The 24,225-nt window shown below is 44.5% G+C and overlaps 1 protein-coding gene across 1 annotated transcript in view; it reads right to left on the bottom strand.

Moving 5' to 3' along the window:
• The window catches only part of ITGA9 (integrin subunit alpha 9), a 398,613-nt gene that overhangs the window by 150,180 nt on the left and 224,208 nt on the right, over positions 1-24,225 (bottom strand). The window contains exon 18 of the mRNA XM_037847329.1: positions 20,415-20,565. Coding sequence (XP_037703257.1) covers positions 20,415-20,565 — 151 coding nt within the window. The remainder of the gene's footprint in view (positions 1-20,414; positions 20,566-24,225) is intronic.

The following is a 24,225-nucleotide window of genomic DNA, read 5'->3' as shown; positions in this document are numbered from 1 at the left end:
TAGGTACTCAGTAAGTATCCACGGAATTCTCACTTCTCTGGCAGAAGAGGGCTGGGTACAACGACAGGATGATACCTTAGTTTTAATCTGCATTTAGAAAGCCTGAGCTTTTAGTGATGGGAAAGGATGTTTGGGCAAGGAGGCAGCCAGAGATTTTCCAACTGTGCCTTTCAGGGAAGTGTCATCCTCTCCCGCAGGACTTCACTGTGAGGTCCCCTGCGGCAGCACCCACCCTCCCCGAAACAGCCGCACCGTCTCCTGCCAGGACAACTGTCTCTGCTCAACTCCAGGCAGACACCAGCAGCCACGGAGTTTTCTTCCTTCTCCCTCTGGTAAAGCTTCAGGGAATTGCATTTGCCTGTTGAGGGGATTTAAGTGAAAACAGCACAGGGTTCTCTATTCAAAGGCTGTGGGCTCTGCAAGACCCTTCTTTAACTCTCCCAGAGGAAAATGGAAACCTCAGAGCATTCTTGAAGCACAGGTCTAACCACCTTGCCAATCTGCAGGAACCCAGCAGCGAGTTACTGTCTCACATATTCATCCCCTGATGCCCCACACACCCTCCTGAGCATAGGCAGGAACTTGGTTTGGGAGAAAGGCATTCATAGTGGATAAAACACAGGCTTGACCTCCAGACAAGACTGGGCTCAACTTCTGCTTCCTGGCTGCATGACCCTGAAGCTGCATGATCCTTTTGGAGCCTCAGGTTCCCCATTTGTAACATGGGTTGTTGGAAGGCTACAAGGTGACTGAAATCACTATCACTTCAGTTTCACAGGGAGGCCTGCAAACCCAACACATAAGCCCTTTTAACCGGCTGATGCATGCTGGCAGGATTTGCTAAAAATAATAGGCCCCTCAAGCACCAAATATCTCATCCCTTCCCCTGACCCGAGCCCCATTCTGGGGGGCTGTATGCACATGAGTCCACACCCCCTGTTCTCTTGACTCGGGAGCTCTCTGAAAGCAGAGGTGGTCTTCTTGTGCCCCCCAACAAAGGCTAAAGCTTTTGGGTGGCCTGTGTGGTTTGAGGCCTGTATTCATTCTAAAGTCCCTAAGTCCTATAGCTGCAGATTGCTGCTCACACATCCTTCACTCTTAGAGGAGACTAGAAAGAGAAGTGTGTGAAAAAGAAAGAGATGTAGCCCAGTCTCTGATGAGCTGGAGGCCAGGTATGGGTTGTAGCAGACCCTGTAGTGCTCCGTTCATACCCCTTTTCCAGCTGCCAGTACCTGCAGTTTTTCACCCAAGGGCTTTCTCTAGTGACAAAGCCACCCTGGCCCCTGTGCAAGACAGGCCAGGAGCATCAGGGTAGTAAAGCCCCCAGGAAGAGCTCTCAACCAATGATTGCTGGGAGCTGGTAGATAAAGACCTCTGCCCCCTCGTCCCTTGGGTAGGATAACTCCGAGGTGCTTGTTCTGTGCACTCAGAGTTTCCCAGTGGGTGTGAGCCCCAGTTGCCCATAGTGGTACATGCCTTGACAGCCCATCCTTTTTTGGCTGCCTACTTTTCTGTCTTTTATTTCCCTTTTCTCCTACCTTTACCTCCCAAATAAACTACTTGCCCTTAAATTCTTGTCTCAGGGTTTGCTTCTAGGGAAACCTGAGTCATGGGTGTTACTTTTGGTTCTTAAAGGAACCCATAGCACAGATGGTTTTCAAGCCGATGGGAATGCAGCTCACAACCAGCCCTAACCAAGGGCCTGCAAACTTGGAGCCCCTGCAGAAACCCATGGGGATGAAAGACTGCTCTGGTGGGAAAGAGCTGCAGGCTTCAAACGAGAGAGTGCAGGGAAATTTGCAGGCATGGCCTTGGTCCATTTCCTGTCATCCCCAAAAGGCACAGACACAGAACTGCCCCCTTAGTGAGGAGTTCCAGACCTAAGGAGGTAACTCACTCTTCAGGGCTGATTCTACACAGCAAGACTCTATCACCAGGTGGTGGTAGCATTTCTCCACTTCTCCACTTCTCTATTTTTGGTTGTTTCCCTTTCCAGGGAGGTGAGTAATTAGCTTATACATCTCCAAACTACTACTTTGTTAAAAAGAACATTTGGAGATGACAATCAGTATTGTCATCATATAGTTGTGCATTCATCATCATGATCAGCACTAGAACATATTCATTACTCCAAAAAAAATTAAAAAAAAATAAAAAACATCTGGTAGGTTTATACAGGTTAGTGTGAAATCCCGATACATCCCAAAGTAATTTGGGCAAAGAGTACAAATATATTTGCAGGGACCCCTGAGGAACTGCGGGAAAATGCAGAAATATTCAATTTCCCCACCTGGGGAATTACTGACATTCTCACAAGCATTGGGGACTACCATTGTAGCAGGCCAAGCCCTCGATCTGGGGGCTTGCCCTTATGAAGTTTGTTACTGCAAAGGAGAGGCTAAGCCTACCTATAATTGTGCCCAACAGTCTCCCCCAGGGAAACTCTTTGTTGCTGAGATGTGGCCTCTCTCTCAGCCCACTCAGCAGGTGAACTCACTGTCCTCCCCACTACGTGAGACATGACTTTCAGGGGTGTAAATCTCCCTGGCAATGTGGGACGTGACTTCTGGGGATGAGCCTGGACCTGGCATCGTAGGACCGAGGTGGCCTTCTTGGACCAAAAGGGGCAAGAGAAATAAAGTTTCAGTGGCTGAGAGATTTCAAATGGAGCCGAGAGGTCACTCTGGAGGGCATTCTTATGTGTTATATAGATATCCATTTTTAGTTTTTAATGTATTGGAAGAGCTAGAAGGAATTACCTGAAACTGTTGAACTGTAACCCAGTAGCCTTGATTTTTGAAGATGATTGTATAACTATGCAGCTTACATGGTATGACTGTGTGATTGTGAAAACCTTGTGGCTCACACTCCATTTATCCAGTGTATGGACAGATGAGCAGAAAATGGGGACAAAAACAAAATGAAAAATGGGTGGGATGGGGGGGATGGAATGCTTTGGGTGTTCTTTTTTACTTTTACCTGTATTCTTATTTTAATTTTTTTTTTCAGAATAAGGAAAATGCTCAAAAGTTGATTCTGGTGATGAATGCACAATTATATGATGGTACTGTGAACAGTTGATTGTACACTGTGGATGACTGTATGGTAGGTGAACACATCTCAGTAAAACTAAATTTAAAAAAAAGAACATTTGGCCTTAAAAACCTGCTAGTGCAATGCAAAGCATAATGATAATTTATATAGTAAACATTCAGTACATAGAAACATAGAAATATACTTCATTTATACATATCTCTATCAGCCATTCATTCATTTATTCATTTAACAAATATTGAGAACTTATTACATCCCAGGCATTGCTGTCCATGCTTTGTATGAATCTATGAATAAAAAGTCATCCCATATTCCATGGAGCTTATATTCCAGTGAGAGGAAAAAGATAATAAACAACAAACAAACAAATAGTATGTAAGATTGTAATAAGTTCTCCAGAGAAGAGCAGGGTAAAGGGACTGGGATGGAGGTGCTGGGGGTAGTGGGGTGTTCCTAATCAGGTGACGTTTAGGCAGAGACAGGAAGTGAGGGGGTGGGTCACGTACATATCTGGGGAAAGAGCCACTGCAAAGGTCTTCAGGCAGGAGCAAGCTCGGTGTGTTGCAAGGAACAGCAAGGAGGCCACTGTGGCTACAGCGGAGAGAGCACAGGGAAGAGAGGTAGGAGATGAGTCCAGAGAGCTCATAGGACCTCACAGGTGTTGTAAAGACCTAAGCTTTACAATGAGATGGGAAGTTATCGGAGGGCACAGAACAAAATGAAAAATAGGGTAGGACGGGGGGGGGGATGGAGGTGAGCACAGAACTGACTGGGCCAAGGGTGGAAGCAGGGAGGCCAATTACAAAGGAAGCTACTGTTATCAATCATCAGGTAAAAGGAGATTGTGACTTGGACCAAGATAGAATAGGTGGTGATGATAAGAGATTGGACTATGGATGTATTCTGCAGGTTCAGCCAATAGGCTGTTTGTGGAAAGAGGGGAGCCAAGAAGGATGGTGTTGTTATTTTAGGGGGCTTAGGATCCTATATGGGATACCTTAAGTGTGAGAAACTACTTGGGCATCTAGTAGAGATGCTGAACAGGCAGTCTGAAACTGAGTTCAGTGGTGAGCTCCGGGCTAGAGAGGGAAACTTGGGAGTTGTCAGGGTATCAATGATATAAAGTCATAAGGTTGGATGAATTCATCCAAGAAATGAGGATAGACGGAAGAGGTCTGAGGAGTGTGCCCTGGGGCTCTCCAATGTTAAAAGGTTGGAAAGATGAAGAAGACCCAGCAAAAGAGAAGGCACTGCCAGTGAGGGTGGAGCAGCAAGAGAACGGGGAAGGGAGGTGCAGGAGAAGAAGGTGCCTCTAGAAGAAGGGAGTACAAAGACTTGAACAGGCAATTTACAAAAGAAGTGTCCAAAGAGCCCAAACACACATGACCATCATTAACCATCAGGGAAATGGTAAAGAAATACCACTACGTACCAGATGGCTAAAACAAAAAAGAGCGACAATATCTATGGTAGGAAAGGATGTGGAGCAACTAGAATTTTCATACATTGCTGGTGAGAGTGTAAGATAATAGAACTACTTTGGAAAACTTTTTGGTGGATTCTAACAAAGTTAAGCATACACTTAGCCTATTTACCTGAGAGAAATGAAAAAAAAAATATGTCCGTAAAGACTGGAACAAGAATGTTCTTAGTATCTTTATTAGTTAAAATGTGCATTTTATTGCATGAAAATTATACCTCAACTAAAAAAATGTTATTAAAGACAAAAAAAGAGAAGGGAACCATTACCTGAGTTGATATAGCTGCTGATGGACCCAGAAAGAAGAGGACTGAGAAATGACCACTGGATTTAGCCGGGTGGAGGTCATGCTTGTACGTTGCTTGTTAATGACACGGCTAGTCTCAAGCACAGTTACTCTCCGGCCCAGGGAACTTTCCCCCTTTTCTTTAGTTGTACACAGGCACATTCTCTTTACCTCAGTCTTTGTCCATGGCAGCTGTGCTCACAGCTCAGAGTGACTGTCTCACCTCTAGGGAGGGACCTCCTCGGCCACTTGGAGCTGGTCCTGAGACTTTCATACGGTGCCTCAACATCTCTCCCTGCTTTTGAGTTCCTCTATTTTCTCCAGCATGTGTGCCACTTAGTTTCTTTTCCTTCATGAAGAGCCCACCCCAACACTGCTCCCTGCATGGTGAGGACCCTAAGTGGCTGCTATTTTAATATTGAACACAAGGGAGACGCAGCATCCCCTCTATCATGGAGGCTGAGACTGATTTCCCCAGTTGGCCAACCAGATTCTTGGCAAGGTGATTGAGAGATTTCCTGATGGATAAGATAACGCAAGATGGGTCAGAGGTAACATTAGCATCAGCTCAGGCACCTGAGTCATGTTAACTTTTCTGAATCTTGAGTATAAAACGATTGTGTTCCCTTAAACTTGCTGAGTCTCTGTTCCCCTATTCTACACACTGGGAATAAGAGAGCTATCCCACAGGGCTGCAGTGAGGATTCAACAAGATAGACAAGGCAACCAGCAAAGTGCTTGAAGGATGTTCGGTAAATGCTCATTCTTCCCCTCCCAGTCCACTCGGTGAATGGTGTCATGTCTTCCTAGAAGGTGTCACTCCTAAAGCACTACCAGGCCCCATCCTTGCTCCAACTGCACTGTCTTGATCAGGTTACTGAGTTAGATGACCTGAAGTCAGGAGCTATGGCCAATGCAACATATCTGGACTCCTCAAATTTTACTCTGCATACAAACAGCTGAAGATCTTGTTAAGATGCAGATCCTGATGCAGCAGGTCTGGGGTGGGGCATTTCTAAGAACCTCCAAAGTTAGACCAATGCTATATTTTGAGTCTATGAATGACATAACTAAACTTCTAAAAACTATAAAAAGACTAAAACATTCAAAAGGAGGAAAAGCATCAAGAATAAACATAAATTGTGCTGTGGCTGCAACATTAACAGAAATATCCTGTTAAACTCAGGCAATAATAACTCTATGCTCCGCTCATTGGATCACAGGTTGGGTCTGGGCTTCACATTTTAAGAAGGAAGACACCAAACTAGAGACAGTGTAGAGACAGATAAACTGAACAGTGAAGAAGGGGCTGGAAATGACATGCACCAAATAGTTAGAAGGATGGGTGGGGAGGAGGGTTCTGGATCCCAGCCTTTCTTGTGCAAATTGGCCTAGGGCTCTAGTACCTCTTTGTTGGAGGCCAAAAATCCAAATACACCAACATTATCATTGGAATGGCTTCATTTTATGAAAATCAAAAATACACATGTAAATGTAGATGAGGTGGACAGAATGGGTCATCTTATAATTCGTCAAGGTCAGATGTCTATGAAGGGAGCAGACTTGTTGGGTGCTGCTCAGTAAGGCAGATCTGGGTCACATCACCTGCAGGTACACACCAGGTGCCCTGTTCCACCTAACCATGGCCAAACTGGATCTCCGCCAACAGGTACTCATGAGGATGATAAGTCTACTTTTTAAAATCCTAAATGCAGTAATGCAGAGTCTGAAAGAACTTGGGCAGAAGTCAGTCGGTAATTGTGCTGATCATTTACCTGTTTGCTTGTGATTTATTCTCGGTCCTTCTCTAGTTCTGTTATGTATCTCGGAGGTGCTGACCTTTGCAAACTAAACTACACCTCTCGGGCCTCTACTATGGCTAACTCTACTTGTGCCTCCCAATGGTCACTCTTCCCTTCTTCCTATTAAACAGAATGCCGATTTTGTGTGGGGTGGCATATGCCCAGCTAAGAAAGTCATCTCCCAGCTTCCTAGGGGTGGCTGTGTGACATGCCACCATCCAACGAAATGCACTTGGAAAATGCTGAGTAGAGTTCCAGGAAAGCTCTCTAACAGGGGGCACACTCAGCTGGCCTTTTGTCTTTTGTCCTTCCTCTTCTTCCTGCCAGGAATGCAGCTGCAGTGTTGGAAGTGAAAACCAAGACGACACGTGTATGATGATGAAAGCCCATATGGAAAGACAGAAGGAAATGGATTCCTGATGGTATCACCGATTTGCCTACCAGCCCTGTAATACCCACTTTTAGATTTCTTATTACAAAAGAAAAATCAACATCTCCTTAAGATAAGCTGCTAGAAGTTGGCTTTTCTGTTCCATGCAGCCAAACACATTCTTGATTTTTTATCTGCTGTGCCTAGGAGAAGAGGGCAGGCTCTCCAGCCATCTTCAGATGCCTGGGTAAGGACAATGTTGGTGCCCATCACAGAGCATGGAGCGCCGTGGAGTCCTTGGCCTGTCTGTAAGTCTGGCCACAAAAGGATGAAACAACGGCTCTGGCAAGCTGAACTGTAATGAACTGGAGCTCTGTGTTCTTTGTTAAATTCCACAGGTGTCTACATTTGCTGATTCCCTAATTCAGAAGCTGGCAGAAATATCCTAAGTGCAATTGACACTGATAATATCTCAAAACACCTCAAGAGCTCAAAGACTTTTGTTAATTTGCTTGTAACAGATGCTTCAGAACAGAAAGGAAACCAGTTGACAATAAAGCTCTTATAGCAAACAATTTCAGTGGCTCCACCCAGATCCTCTTGGATCCTTGTTATATGCCCATACTCTACCCCATCTCCAGTTTCAGTTTGCATCCAAGAGTCAGTACCCGTGGGTCTTCTTCAGATGTCTGCGCTCAGGCTCCTGGAGCCACTCTGTTCACACCTCACCCTCAGAGAGTTGAAAGAGCCTGGGGCTTTTATTCCTCTCTTTGTGGCTCTTCATCAACAACTGGCATTAACAGAATGAAAGCCTTCAGGTGAGGCAATGTGCAGTGTAATGCCTTTGAAGCTCCCTGCAGGATCGGGCTGAGGCTGGCTCTGTGGGATTTTGCCTGAGACTGCACCCTACCCTGCTTCCCGCACTCCTGACCAGCTCCTCCTGGGAGCACTTCCTTTATAATCCACTTGCACATGAATCTTCATCTCAGCATCTGCTTTCAGGAAATCCAGCCTAAGACACCTAGAGCTTCTCTCTTTGGCTTTAAAAATTTTTTTTTTCTTTTATTTGCCTTAGTTTAGTAGTCCACTTTCATGGCTTTATTTTTAAGAGGTGGTATGCTGCTTCATGAAAAAGATTTAAAATCCAAGGCTCCAACTTGAAAGGTGAAATCACTGCCCTCCCCACTATGTGGGATCAGACACCCAGGGGAGTGAATCTCCCTGGCAACGTGGACTATGACTCCCGGGGAGGAATGTAGACCCGGCATCGTGGGACGGAGAACATCTTCTTGACCAAAAGGGGGATGTGAAAGGAAATGAAATAAGCTTCAGTGGCAGAGAGATTCCAAAAGGAGCCGAGAGGTCACTCTGGTGGGCGCTCTTACGTACACTTTAGACAACCCTTTTTAGGTTCTAAAGAACTGGGGTAGCTGGTGGTGGATACCTGAAACTATCAAACTACAACCCAGAACCCATGAATCTCGAAGACAGCTGTATAAAAATGTAGCTTATGAGGGGTGACAATGGGATTGGGAAAGCCATAAGGACCACACTCCACTTTGTCTAGTTTATGGATGGATGAGTAGAAAAATAGGGGAAGGAAACAAACAGACAAAGGTACCCAGTGTTCTTTTTTACTTCAATTGTTCTTTTTCACTCTAATTATTATTCTTGTTATTTTTGTGTGTGTGCTAATGAAGGTGTCAGGGATTGATTTAGGTGATGAATGTACAACTATGTAATGGTACTGTGAACAATCAAATGTACGATTTGTTTTGTATGACTGCATGGTATGTGAATATATCTCAATAAAATGAAGATAAAAAAAAACTAAGTTCAAGTCATCAAAAAAAAAAAAAAAAAAAAATCCAAGGCTCCTTCATTCCCCTTAAAAGAGGAAATTATTAAATTGCTATTTTGTACTTAGGAAAAGTAAAGTCCAGAGGTTTAACACATGTTTTCTAAACTTCCCCCACAGATTTTCCCAAGTCCTACGGCTCTGGGAAACGTCCTTCTTAATTGATCCTTGTTGTAGCTACAGCTCTGTTGACATTTCTAAAGCAAACCGTAGCCTTCCTTCCAAATGCAGTGAATATACAAATGAAGCTTTTCATATATGTGAAAACCGAGCCCCACCGTGGAACACTGAGGCCACGCTGTGATTCGAAACAGACATCTGGGTTTCTCCACCGCTTCCTCGCTGGTGACTGCCACAGGGATGGTTCCACTCTAGGTTAGGACCTCTCTGGCTTCGGGGCCAGAAAACACTAATGCAATGGCCACAAGGAATCCAGGAGAGGAATCATGTGGCTCTTGCTGCCACCATCCATTCTTGTCCTCTCAAGGAGGAAAGTCAGGGCCAGCAGAAGCAACTCAGAAATGCTGAAGGGTCTCTAGGAGACCTCTGACATCGGGATGGGACAGACCTATGATGAGCGTGAGAGGGTTTGCTGCTGTGTAGCCTCAGCGGGGCTTAGAGCCAGGTGAGGTTTTTCTGCCCGGTGTTAAGCAGGAAGTTCAAGGTAAAGTCACCAGGGGGCTTGGGGCACTGGATTAAAGACAGGAAAGGGGCGGAAAAGACTTATTATTTTCTGAGTATCGCTATCCACCCTCCGGGTTCTCTTACAAGGGCAAGCAGCAAGTTCATTCATCATCTTAATGGCCCGGCCAAGATGACTATAAACATCTAAGGGTTGCATTTTCCTCGGGGCTACTATTAACTTGACGAGAGACACCAGAGAAAGCAGAACACAATGAAAATCAGTTCCTGCCATGAATGAGAGCAGCCGCAGAACAAACCCAGGCTTTTGAAATCTGCTTCCACACGAAAGGATAAGGTGCATGCATGTCGGCCTGCAAACTGTTTCTGAGGCACAATGTTTGATTTCCCGGCTCCACTTAATGTATTTCATTTTGTTCACATGGATGGATGTAGCTTCTGTGTGGAACGTTCACTCTGAAAAGAGGCCAGGGCACTCCCTCAAATATAAAGGTATACAAACACGTGTTTAAGTCCTTCTAGCTCTATCCGGATTAGAAATTGGATCAGTTTTATCGCCTGGCGCCATCTTGAAGCGGTTTGCCTTGAAAGTGAGAGGAGAGAAACTCGTGGGAACAAAGTACTATCATTTCTGTAGTAAAGGTAGATATAAACTCAAAGAATCATTTTACAAGAAAAACAAACTGACGAGCCCTCTCTGCCTCTTGTAAGGAATCAGCCATTGAAAGCCACAAACGCTGACCTGGTACTTATCGGCTTACAAAGCTGACTTGGACGCAGAATTTAATACAAATCTCAGACCACTCACTCCTCAGAAACAGCCAAAATGAGCTTTCATTCCAGCAACATGTAACATCATCACCCACCCCCCCCCATTAGGCTCATAGGAAATAAAAAGACACAGGGTCCGTCCCTCCATTTTGATTCCCTCAAGGAGATAAGGGAAGTGACAACCAAATTCCAGTGATTTACAACCAGCTAAGGAGGAGCACTAACTACATTTCTTATGAACTTGAAAGTGCTCTGGAAGCTATAAAAGGTGTTATAAGTGGAGATTCTATGTTCTTCTCGAAACTCATATCATTAACACTGAACTCATTATCATTCTCCCAAACCAGCTCCTCTTCCAAAGTTGCCCCTTCCTTCCAGCAGTCCCAAGACCTGAATCTGAACTTGTGACTTCTCTGCCTGCTCTCTCTGTTTCTCAGCTTTTCCTCCCGATGTCACCAGCCTCTGCCCTTCTCTGATTCTCCAGTCCAACCCACATCCCCTTGGACTGCATCTACTGCAGAAACTGCCTGCTTAGTGGCCTTCCTGCTGTCGGACCTTTCCGGCTTCATTACATTCTGGACACTGCTGCCTTCAAATCCCAATTTCTTCCTGTCATTCCTCTGCTCAAAAACCACAAATGGCCAATCCCTACATACCTGACAAAAAATCTGAATTCCTCACCCAGGCTTTATAGGGCCTGACACATTCCTGCAGATACTGGGGTCATCCTTGCCCAATCTTCAAGGCTCAGGACATAGCCCTGCCATTTTCAGGGAGTGCATTATTCCCCTCATTCTCTAAATCCTAATACTATTTTTTGAATGTATCACACATTTGAACAAATATATAGTTTGGATTTTGATCAATATTCGCAAATCAAAAATTCTAATATTTCAGCAAATAGTAAGTAAATGGAAAAAAAATCAACATTCTTAAAAGCAAACAAATAGGAATCACAAAAGCTAACAAACATTTATTTATTGACATAAACTGACCAAATTTTATATTACTTTCCATGTAATTTTAAAACAAAAACATTTCATTAAATATAAAACTAAAAATAAGTTCAGTTTAACTCTATCACTATTTTTTGACAGTATGAGGACACAACCACACCCACACCCACACAATTCTTTCTTAAGACTGTGAGTTTTAATTTGGAGTTTAAAAGGAAGAGTCAACACCCTCTGACTTACATTCTTATATCTTATATTCTTCTTTTTTCTCTCCCTTCAGCACTTAATCCTGGTCTGAAGTAGGTGATCAATTTATATATACCTATTGAGTCAATGAACTATAAAATCTGTGCTTCATGTGTGGCAGGAAGGCAGGGGCTGCTGAGGCAGGCACTCATGTCTACGGTAGCTTGGGGAAGGGCTCCTTTAAGCCTCAGCCTAAATGTAAACTCTGAGTCTAACTGTAGCCAGGGCCAGGCTTTCCCTCTACACTAACTAGCTGCCTATTATTGTACTTCTCTTCTAAGACCTTCTAAAATTTAAACTCTAGCTTATCTGCTTCTTGCAATCACTACAGAGTACAAATATTCCAGCCTGCAGATAGTTTCCAAACATCACTAGCTTTAAAAATTCAATGAGTTCTACATTTGGGTTGACCTTCTCCATCCTCCACCCACCCCCCCACCCCCCAAACTCTTTGGCTAGCTTATCTGCCACCGAGGGAAGGACATGAAACAGTCAAGGCTGCAGACAGGCTAAGTTCTACCAGAAGTACAGATCCATGTGGCAAACAGGCAGGAAAGAGAATGAGATTAGAATATATGGAAGCCAGCTAGGCTGGCAGTCACAAATCGGTGGCCTTCAGGGTAGATGCGGTCAGTGGACATGTTTTGTTTGGCCCACACAATGTTCGGAAAACATTCTAATTAGTGCCAAAGTCATGAGTTTTCACATTAAAATGTGGATTTCTGCTTTTATTGGAAAAAAATGGGAAGTCTGGCAGCACTTGCCCTCATTCCTGCCTGGCAACAATTGACTGTTGCTCTGAGTTGGCTGCGCCCTGTGGATGAGGCTGGAACCCTCCATTTTCCCACAGTCTCCACTGCTTCCTACATCCTACATCTGGCCCTCTTTAGCCATTTACCACACCTGTTTTGCCCCACCCCTGTAGACTGTGATGTGGGGGCCACTAGTTCCTACACTAGTGTAGTCTTATTAGGCCAACTTACAACTTCCGGGAGCCTAGAATATGAGCTGCTCAGGTTGAAGATGCTTCTAACCCTGTGGGCATCTCTAGCAGAGGCTGGCAAGCTCCACCCAACCCCATGCACCTTTCAAGGACCAGCCCACCAGTCTGCATCCCCATACCTGAGAGTTTTTCTTCTAGAATGCTGTAGGCCACTCTGGCCAAGTGCATGGCAGGATGGAAGTACTGGGGAATGAATGCCACCAGAAGCCCTTAATCAATTACCCTCAGGGAGTGGGCTATAAATCCCCTGGCTCCCTCACCCCTGTATGTAGGTTTTGGACTGTTCCCCAGAGATATCCTGTGGTTTAAGTCCCATTGCTCACTGTGGGAGCTGGCTTAACAGCACAGTCTTCATCTGCTGCCTCCCCCTCTGTAAGACTTCTCTACCTTCCTACCTTGTTTCCTGTACCTCCCCAATAAACTAATTGCCCTCAATTCCTTACCTCAGGGTCAGCAACCGGGAGACCCAAGCCTTAAGAGCATCTTTTACTGTGGGGAAGAGAAGGGTCAGCAAGCCTGTCCCTATTCTCCCTTCTCTCCCAGCACAGCCTCCTCTGTAATTCTGTGGCTGCCTCCCCTTAGTACCCCAAAATTGCTGGAAGCCCTCTTGCACCTGGGAGACTCAGGGAAACCTGGCTTGAAATGTGTACTATTTTTTTTAGAATTTATTGCTTTGTATTTATATATTGTACATGTTTTCTTACTCATTTCCTACTTAAAGAGGATGTTCTTGTTTCTTAAGAATTGTGTTACATTTATAATTATTTGGAGCACCTGTCTGGTGATCAGGCAAGTGAGAATCGGGTTCATTTTCATGGGAGCTCCCTTGAGGCCCTTAGTGATCTAATGTGCCTGTGGAGGATGTGTTGATGACCTCGGTGGGTATGCACAGAAGTAAGAAGAATCTTTATGCTGATTGCTTTATACCTTTTGTCCCTTAGGTCTTGCTTGCACTGGTATCAAGACTGTCAGAGGTGCAGTAAGTGGACAGGTTCATCATCATCTTCCCAGACCAGATGTGTCATCAAAAGGTATTCACAGCCAAGGAATCTGAGTGTGAGCTGGAGAAGCCTGGGGAATGGAGTCAGTTATAAGTCTGTTGTTGTTTGCTGTTCTCTAATGAAGACTTCCAAAGAGGACTGGGAGCATTGCCTTCTGTATGACAAAGCTCTCCTGGTTGTAAGCGATGCCCTGGTTGCTTGCTTGAGGAGGCCATCAGGCTTTATGATGAGTGGAAATTGTGGGGAGGGTTGTGGGGCTGCAGCCAAGCAGAGATGGACTGTATATAGACATATTCCTCTTGTACACCCTGGGGTACAAATATTCCAATATGAACTGTTTTGTCTTGATAGTTTAGGGAGATGGGCTTCTGTGTCCCAGCAGGCTCCTTCAGCCCAGGAACTGGTTGATGGTCCCTTCTCCTGTTCTTCTCAATGGTTGAAACGTGCACTTTTATGGCCACATATGCTTCCGTGCGTGCCATCATGGTCAATACTCTGAAGACGCACATGTGTCGCTAGCCCTTTCTTCGAGTTTCACGCACATACTCACACTTATACACACACTCACATTTACTCTCATGTCACATGAGGCATTCAGAGTATAGGAGTCCTGACTGAAAAACAATTTCAGCATAGAACATCAAGCATCAGCATTCCTAAAATGTCCTGAGGTTCACCCCATCACTAGGAATATCACTGGCCATTTGTCCCACATGGCAGTCTCTTTCCATCTTGCTAGGTCCGCTCTCTTGCCCCGCCCCCTCTGGTCTCCTCTGCCCTCTCACCTCTGCTCTAGGCCAGCTCCCTACCCCATCAGCCAAATAAATCAGCCCACACTACTCTTCCCTGCAGTGTTAGGACCAGCTGACCCCAGCTCCCTTGGAGTCCCATCCAAGTGCCCCAAGCATTTATCCAGGGATTTTGTCCAACATGGGACTAGCTGTTACAACAATGGCACTTGCTTCACCTTGTCACATCTGTGCTCTAAAGCAACTTTTCAGAGCAGTTGGCACCTTGTACTTTAACTGCTTGCTGATGTGCCTTTCCCCCTCATTAGGCTGGGAGCTCCCTGTGAACAGGGGCCAGATCTTACCTATCTTTGTGTTTCCTGGTAGGTGGTACAGTCCCTGGCACTTAGTAAGTACTCAGTAACTGCTCTCCAAACAAATCCATTCCTCCTTAGTGAGAAGCCAGAACAGTCAAAGCCCTTTGTTCCAGAAATCAAGACAGCAAGAGTCAAAACTAGACTTTATCCTGACTCCAGGACCACTTACAACTCCAGAGAACACCATTCACTTATATTCTGAGGAGTTGTGTTCCTGGAGTGTCATTCACTTGGAATTCAAGGTGAATCCAGATCACCCTGGAGTGGTGAGATGCTGTGGTGTGACTTGGTTCCAAGCTGCGTTCTTTCTATTCTTCCTTGTTCTCCCTTTTAACCATACACGCCATCACTAGGTAAGGTCTCTCTGACAGCTCTCACAGAGACCCCAGGAATAGTCACCCTACAGTGACACTCTGTCAAGGGACCCCCGCCTCCCTGCCTGTCAGGGAACACAGTGCATGGGCCTGCCCCTGCTAAACCCCAGCTGCTGGCCACGACACACTGAGCTCTGGCGGAACAGCACAAACCAACCAGTCGGATGGCCTCAACAAATTAAGTCCTATTTTACAGCATGTTTCCAAGTTAGTTTTATTTGGGAGAGAAGTCAGCAGATGGTCATCCATGTGCACCCCACACTTTTCCAAGCAGCCTTTCCTTAAAAGGCAGAACTAGAACAAATCTATGAAAGGAGCTTCGCATTAACAGAGAAAAGAAAAAATCAATTTCAGGGGATTTTGTTGTTATTTAGTCTCAGTAGTCAAAATATCATTAACTGACTGTGTGATAGAGAAGACAAGAGACCTTGGAGGCCTGGGACCTGAGTTGCTTTGGACAAGAGGGTTATCCAACCAACCATCCATCCATCTACCCTCCCACCCTCCCACCCATTCACCCTTCTAAATAGGTGACACCTGAGCTGAGATTCGAGGCAGAGTAGTTCATTAAATAAGAACAGGGGAGAGGGGATTCCTTGGTACAGGCAGCAGAAATAATAAATTATGACCGGGCCCAAGTGTGTATGTGGGGGGACAAAGAGGCTGGGGAAGCAGGGAGGCAGTAAGAACCAGGCTCAGAACAGCCTCATGTGAGCAGCTCAGGATTCTCCACTCCTTCCTGAAGAATAGATCAGGAGGAGTGACAAGATCAGGTTTTTTCCCAATGTTTTGTTTGTATAACTGAGATTATGGGCTTATTTTTATTACTAACCTTTTAAATTAGGTATTTACTATGGCAATAATTATTTTTTACATTTGCTTACTATTTTAAATTTGTTATACAATTTGTCTTTGCTGAAGGCTATAGTTGGCTTTAACACAGTTTTTATTGAACAACTTCCATATTCTTGAGTACTTTACCTGCAAGTAACTAGTTTTCAGGAAGACAGTGCCTCCTGCACATTCCTGAGGTGCAATCAGAAAGTTGGTCATCTGAAGATAGCCCCTTCCCAGGCCAAAGGCTTCCTGCGTCTCTCTGCCTGAGTTGTTCCCTGGCCCAGGGGAGGTGGCCTGGAGCCAGGGCTGGCCGGAAGTGCCCTGGACTGACTCTTCGTGAATGAGTGGCAGGAGTTGGTGGATAAGCCTCCAAAGGCCTCCTTCCTCCTCAGTGAGAGTCTGAGGTGTGTTCCACACAGTCTCTCAGGATCTGCAGCAGAACTGAGCCTGGGTTGTTCCCAGCAGTAACCTGCTCATTAAAGCACACTTTTCTCTCTCCTCCTTCCCCATCTGAACCTTACTCCCACACGGCACTTCCTGAGTTCACCACCCACCCACCCCCAACCTGAACTAAACTACCTGCACCTGCACCATTGAATCAGGGTCTGCTTTGGGGGAAACTCCAAATAGGACAGTTAGTAGACTTACGAATTCCTGTATATCTGAGAATATCTTGACTTTGCTTTAATGAACAGAGGACAGGTTGGCTGAATATAGAATTCTTGTTTCACAATGGAACATACTGCTCTAATTTTTTACCTTAATATTAGAGAAAAGAAACTCATTTCTTTGTTTTCTGTTAGGTGTTAGTATGATCATCTTCATAACCTTGAAATAAAACAATTCCTGAAGCTATTTGTAGACATTAGACTCTTTTTACTGGAGGTCCTTCTTTGCTATCTAAGGAATGGTTTCTACTCTTACATCTTCTGTTCAATTATTCAGGGACTGTTTTACCTTTGCTGATTCTCTAGTCTCCCACTTCCATATCTGTAGTCTTTACTGTCATCTATTTTCATTGCTTTCTCCTTTTCTCCTGAATTCTTAAACCTTGTAAAATTTTCCCTCCGTTACACTGAATCTGTCTTTTGTAGTGGTGATCCTGGTTTTTCCTGATAATACATATTTTAATTCTGTTTTTAATTGGCTTCATTATAGTAATTCCTTATCCCATCTATGACCTTGATTTTTACTTGCATCTTAGTCCATTCCATTTTAAGCTATTTTTAAATAGCTTTATTGAGATATATTCACATTGCCTGCAATCATCCACAGTGTACAATCAACTATTCATAGTACCATCATATAGTTGTGCATTCATCACCAGAATCAACTTTTGAACATTTTCCTTACTCCAAAAATTAAAAAATAAAAATGAAAGTAAAAAGGAACACCCAAAACATTCCACCCCCCCCTCATCCCACCCTATTTTTCATTTAGTTTTTGTTCCCATTTTTCTACTCATCCATCCATACACTGGATAAAGGGAGTGTACACCTTGTGTACAACGTGTTCACAATCACACAGTCATACTGTGTAAGCTACATACTTACGCAATCATCTCCAAGAATCAAGGCTACTGGGTTGCAGTTCAACAGTTTCAGGTATTTCCTTCTAGCTATTCCAATACACTAAAAACTAAAGGGGGTATCTATATAGTGCATAAGAATAACCTCCAGAGTGACCTCTCGACTCCATTTGAAATCTCTCAGCCACTGAAACTTAATTTTGTTTCATTTTGCATTCCCCTTTTGGTCAAGAAGACTTTCTCAATCTCACAATGCCGGGTCCAGATTCATCCCCAGGAGTCATATCCTGCATTGCCAGGGAGATTTACACCCCTGGGAGTCAGATCCCACGTAGGGGGGAGGGCAGTGAGATCACCTGCTGTGTTCACCCCAGTCTATTGATCTACCACCTGATCTTTTGCTATGCTCATGTTTTCTTGAATTTCATTGAGAACTAAAATTGATATTGTCTAAAATTTCCTTTTGTTTTCTCTTGATCTTTTAAAAAAGTATGCTCTCTGCTGTGTCTTGAGTTTTACCTTTCTTAGTTTGCATGTTAGAATCTCCCTGTAGGGTCCAGGTTGGTTTGGTTGGGTTTCTGTCTTGTTGAGCAGGGTGGGTGGGCTCTTCTGATTCCCCCTCACCACCTACCTGGGTGCTGTTAGAATCCTGCCCTGGGCTGGTTGATGCCATTTACGTTGCCAGTTGATCAACCGTGCAGTTGTTGTAGCCACAGGAGGAGAATTTTTGTTTTTTGGCCATTTCTTCTCCTGCCACAGAGAGGGTCCTCTTGCTCATGTGCTTTTCTGGTTGAACCTGACTCCACAGCAGCTACGTGGTGTCTCTGTGCCCAGCTGCCTTTCTTGCACTAATGCTTACCACATGCCAGAGAGCCTCTTATACTCTGCCAAGTGAAACCTAGAGTTCTAAGTGCTGAAGGTTTTAACGTTTCCTGGAATTCAATGGCAAAGAGCTAACAAATGACTTGTTCCCATTTCCCCCAGGATCACCTACTGTGCCTAATGACTTAAACCTGTGGCCTTCTCAGGTTCCTTGTCCTTGACTGACTGGAGCCCCCTGCCCAGAATGCCTGGGAGGTTACTCACCACACCACCTCCCATAGCCAGTGATGCTATAGGAAAAACATGGCCTGCCCTGCTCAAAGGGGGGACAATTTTGCTGCGCCATTTATGCTCTAGAGCATCAATCCCCACCCCTTCTCATTTCCCTTATCCAGAGAGCACTCCTCCAATAGATCACACCACCTGGATCTCATGCAGCAAGGAGGGAATGGAAAAATGTATGTAAAGCCCCTGTTATATAGTAGGTAGTCAATAAACACTACTTCCCATCCCTCAAATAGATGTAGGACTAAGGAGATAATCATTTGCTGATAAAAATCTCAGTAAAAGACATTCGCCACAAAATTATTTAAAAGAGAATAATCCTGAAAATAATCTAAATACCCAACAATAAGAATTTGTAAGTAATTCACTGTATACCTATATGATAGAACATTATTCAGTCTCTAAGCTATAAAGAAAAACATGGTGAATAGAAGCCAAGTAAGATAGAGGAGTTTACTTAGTTTATAAAATATCACTACCAAGTCCTATACACTGGCAGAGTGAACAAGCTCTGAACTCTAGCAGTCACCAGAAAAAAGACTAGTCAGTCAAAAGACTGTTCAGAAGGTAAAAATAAGCTAAGACACTTGGGAAAGACACAGTTATTCCTAATTCTGAGATTGGTGAGAAACGTCTCCTATGGGTCCTGAGTGAGAGAAATCTGTGTAATGTAATGACCCAGTTGTCAACCACATCCTTTCAGTTATCACGGAGATGAATTTCACAAATCTTGTTCCCTAAGTAAGCTCTCCTCCTGCAGGGAGGATGGCATCATAGCACAAGCAATTCTGTAAAAGAGATTTTGAAAGGGGGCCGAGACACAAGAACTCTAGATACTTGGTTCCTTCTTGACCTGGTTTAATCCAGGGACAATTTTTAGGGTATAGGAGATGGATGAAAAGCAAATCCTTCACCAGTCCTTTTGATCACTCTTTTATGCCCTCTCCCAACGCTGGAGTCCTGAAAGCTATGAGGCAGTAGGGGTGTTGAGGTGATTTCTTGGCAAGTTCTTTGAAGGATCTTGGCAGTTCTGGGTGGTCCCATATGCTTGAGTTGCCCACTAACCATCCAAACTGTGAAGCCTGACAGGACACGTGCCTGAACAGAGGGCCACCCACTTGCTTAAATGTGTACCAGGGTGAAGGCTTTCCTCAGAAAGTGGTTTTGGTTCCATTGTAACACACAGATCAAGGCACCACAGTTCAATGCTGCAAATGCTGTAAAAAGCTGTAAAACTTCCCATCTGAACACTTATCAACAGTTAGACCAACCACCGGGTAGAATGAAGTCCAAGTCCACTCATTCTTCCTTGTTGCTTCCTGTTTTCTCTTCCCTCCCAAATGCCGGCTATTGTGCGACAGGAAAGAAAAACCAGCTCCTTGTTGCTTTCTGAGTCATGCTATCCAAACCTCAATTCATGCAAACAAATTAATTCACTCTAAAAAAGCACTCAATTCATGGAAGTAATTTCCTCAATTCACTCAAATATGTTAGGAATAAGTAAATATGTCAAAGCACAAGGTAAAGTACATGGCCTTCTCAGGAACAAGTACATCACTGGTGGTAACAAGCCTGATACGCAGTGCTCTGCCATTATTTCTTATCCTGTTTTCCATAGCAACAACTACTGACCTAAAACTGTCATTCTCTCTAGCATGCATGTGCCAGAGACAGTATCTATTAACATCTGGGAGAAGGGGCCAGACATAAAACTGTAGGGAGAAAGTTCAACAGGAGAGAACGGATGGGAGACAGTAGAAGATATAGATATTGCTCAGACTCTCACAATATTTATGACTTCTTCTTTGCCTATGCCAACATATAATCTGAATCCAGGAGGAAACAGTCTAACCATCCCAAATAATGCTCCTTATAAAGAAATAGTCTCCTTTACAGAATCATCACATACTCCAAGCCATGATGAAAGGCTCGTCTCCTAGTCAGCAGGTGCACTAGACAGGATGAAGGCTCTCTTCCAGAAGTGCCCACCTTACCTTCTGCCACATGTTGATGAAGAAGAGCTCCCGGGAAACATTGAAGGACACGTTGGCATCATAGGCGTCATCCCCGAGGTTGGAGATGGAAATGTTTAGGGAGATATTCTTCACGGCTCCCAAAGCTAGATATGGGGTTTTCTCATCAATGCTGCAATGAAAAATAAGCAGCAATTAATGTCCTGACTTAACACTAATATGACATGAGGCATCAGGGGCTAGTTGGGGGTGGGGGTCAGTAACTCCACTGGGATCAGAACTTCAGGACCCACGAAACCCATTTACCAGCCACCTGTCATTGGGCAAGCAGTTAACTCCCAAGGGCCTCAGTTTTCTCATCTAAACACAGGGGTCCTGCCTTGCCCAACTCATTACACTGTTTTGTGGCTCATGGGAGATCTTACATACCAAACCTAGAAAATGATAGCACATTTGATCACCTAGACATAGTATTCAACCATTCATTCAAATATTTTTGAGCACCTTCTACATACCAGTCAATACTCTATGTGCTAGGGAAAGAGCAGCAAACAAAACAGAATCGTTGCCTTCTTGTAGCTTCAGGAGAGAGAAAACAAATACATAAAGAAGTAAATGTATATGTTAGACTGAGGTAAAAGATACGGAGAAAATGACGAAGGGTAAGGAGGATAGAGAGCACCAGAGTTTGCGGGTGGTAGGTTAACTTTTTAAATGGGGTGGTCAGAGGTAACTGAGGTAACCTCTCAGTAGAAAGCTGAAGGAATAAAAGGGATGAGACATGCAGGTGTCTGGGATCTAAAGGAAAATTCCCCAGGGTGGAGCATGCCTAAGTGTGTGCAAGGAATTGCAAGAAACAGCTGGGGTGAAGTGAGCAAGGGGAGAGTGGGAGGACAGAAGGCTACAGAGGTGGAGGCAGGTGTGGGGTGTCAGACTTGCAGGGCCTTGTGGGCCATCATAAGGACCCTGGCTTGGCCCTGAGTGAGATGGGAGCCGCCACAGGGACCTGAGCAGAGGAGTGACATGATGGGACTTACATGGTTAAAGGCTCACACTGGTTGTTACGTGGCACAATTGGGGGGAAGCAGGGATTGTGGTCAGGGGGGAAGCAGGCTGTTATGTGGTGTGGTTAGGAGGCTCTTGCAGTAATCCAGGTGTGAGAAGACAGCAGCTTAGTCCAGGCTGGTGGCAGCTGAGGCGGTAAGAAAAGGCCATATTCTGGGTATGTTTCCAAAATCGAGCCAGCAGGTTTTGTCCATAGATTGAATGAGGGGTGTCAGGGAAAGAGAGAAGTCAAGGGTGACTCCAAGGTTTTTTGATTTAACAACTGGAAAGAAAGAGTTGTCATTTACTGAGGTGGGAAAGACTGTGGGTAGAGACAGTGTGCTGGTTTGAATGTATTATGTCCCCCAGAAAAAGCCATACTCTTTGATGCAATCTTGTGGGGCAGACATGTTAGTGGGGATTAAGTTGGAACATTTGGATTAGGTTGTTTGCATGGAAATGTGCCCCACCCAACTCTAGTGATAACTCTGATGAGATAATTTCCATGAAGGTGTGGCCCCACCCATTCAGGGTGGGCCTTGATCAGTGGAGCCATATAAATAATCTGGCAAACAGAAGGAACTCAGTGCAGCTGTGAGTGACGTTTTGAAGAGGTGCTACAGCCAAGAGGGACACTTTGAAGAAAGCACAGGAGCTGCAGATGAGACACAGTTTGAAGATGGCCGTTGAAAGCAGACTCTTGCTCTGGAGAAGCTGAGACAGGACAAATATCCCAAGTGCAACTAAGAGTGACATTTTTGAGGAACTGCAGCCTAGAGAGGAACGTCCTGGAAGAAAGCCATTTTGAAACCAGAACTTTGGAGCAGACGCCAGCCACGTGCCTTCCCAGCTAACAGAGGTTTTCCGGACAGCATTGGCCATCCTCCAGTGAAGGTACCCGATGGCTGATGTGCTACCTTGGACACATGTGTTGCCTTAAGACTGTAACTGTGTAACCAATAAACCAAATAAACCCCCTTTAATAAAAGCCAATCCATCTCTGGTGTTTTGCATTCCAGCAGCATTAGCAAACTGGAACAGATGGTTTAGCAGAGAAAATCCAAATGCCTACTGATTTTTAAGAAGGGTTGTTGAGGCTGGAAGAACGAGTCCAACATTGAAGGAGAGGTCTGGGCTGGAGACAGACATGTAGGAGTGACTAGATGTGATCACTAGGGAAAGAGTGTACATGGAGAAGAGGTTTCACATTTATGGGGTGAAGATGAGGAGCCAGAAAAGGAGACTAAAATAGAGTAAACAGGAAAGACGTATTTTAAGCAGGGGTGGCTCAATTTTGTCAGGCATGGCACACAGATCAAAATAACAGGGAGAATGAGGACTGACCATTGAATTTAGCCATTTGGAAGTCACTGGTGACCTCGATAAGAACTATTTAAGTGGAGTGAAACAGAAACAGTGAGTGCAGACAACTATTTGGGGGAGTTTTTCTGCAAAAAGGAGCAAAGAATGGATGGTAGCTAGATGGGGACATGGGCTCAAGGAACCTTTCTTATTTTTTTAAGATGGGAGTTATCACAGCTTATTTGTATGCTAATGGGAAGGATCTATTAGATAGGGAACAATTAATGAAGAGGTTAGAACAAATGGGTGAGAAAGTGGCTCATATGGCACAGGCGCAGATGCTTAGTAGATGGGGTGGCAGGAACATGTAGAAGTTCCCTTGTGATTGCTTCCATTTTTGCAGTGAAATAGAAGCAAGGTCAAAGACTGGGAGAAGGAAGGAGGTGGAAGGGTGAATGTTCATGGGGTGAAAAGGGAATGAAATAGTAGCCCAGGATAGCAGGGGAGTGAATGGGCAAGAGATGATGATGGTGTTGACAATGATGATGAAGACACACATGAGATTCATGATAATTACTATGTGATGGGAGCTTTTGATAAAATAAATTCACATTCATGGTCAACCTTCAGTTGGCCGACGAGTTAATGGAAGATGTGATTAATCATATGAGAGTTTGTGCAATGGACAGCTGCTATTTTTGACCACTCAGCATCCTGAAACCTTCTTGTTTTGGTGGAATCCCAAATAGGTGGTAGAGGCGTATCAGCAGAAAATGGGCAGACCCTCCGTCACCACTCCATCTATAACCAGGTCCCACATGCAGTCATGTGATCCAAGGCAAGGCTTTAGTGTGGTGAACAGATGCTGAGGGTTGAATGAATTCTGAGGGCTCCTCAAAGGTCCTGGAGCAATCTGAGATCATCTGAGGTGAAGGCAGAGGAGTTGAGAGCCCCGTGGTGGCATCCTGGTCTGAGCGTTTCCTCCCATTTCCTGGCTGTACTGGTTCTCCAGTACTTCTATCTATGCTATGGACTAGCCCACGTCCTTCCAATAAATTCCTTTTCTGCTTAAATTAACCAGAATATATTTTGTTGTTTACAACCATTAATTCACCTTATACAGTATGAAAGAGGAGAGAACCATCCAAAATCTCACTAGGCTACAACACTATGCAATAAGGGGATTTTTAAGGGAAGGAATCATCATTACCCACCCATAAAGAATGGACCTCACTTTCCTGGACATTTGGCACGTCAACAAGAATAACATGTACGATCAGAAATCTGATGGCCTTGCTTTGGAAGCAAGGGCTCTGAAGATCCAAACAAGATGTGAAAAATTAGCTTAGACAAGAGTTTCAAATTCTTGAATGGCCTCCAATAAATTAAGACCCTGACCTCAAGCTATTGTGACAGTTATTTATTATTGTTGGCCACTTAAATTTTAAACAGTTGATGGGCTATTTCTGTCCTCCTGTTGCTTTTC

This window comes from Choloepus didactylus, chromosome 1, assembly GCF_015220235.1.
Source record: "Choloepus didactylus isolate mChoDid1 chromosome 1, mChoDid1.pri, whole genome shotgun sequence".
Lineage (NCBI taxonomy): Eukaryota > Metazoa > Chordata > Mammalia > Pilosa > Megalonychidae > Choloepus > Choloepus didactylus.
The sequence above is the reverse complement of the archived record's forward strand: the minus strand, read 5'-3'. Positions and strand labels throughout refer to the sequence as shown.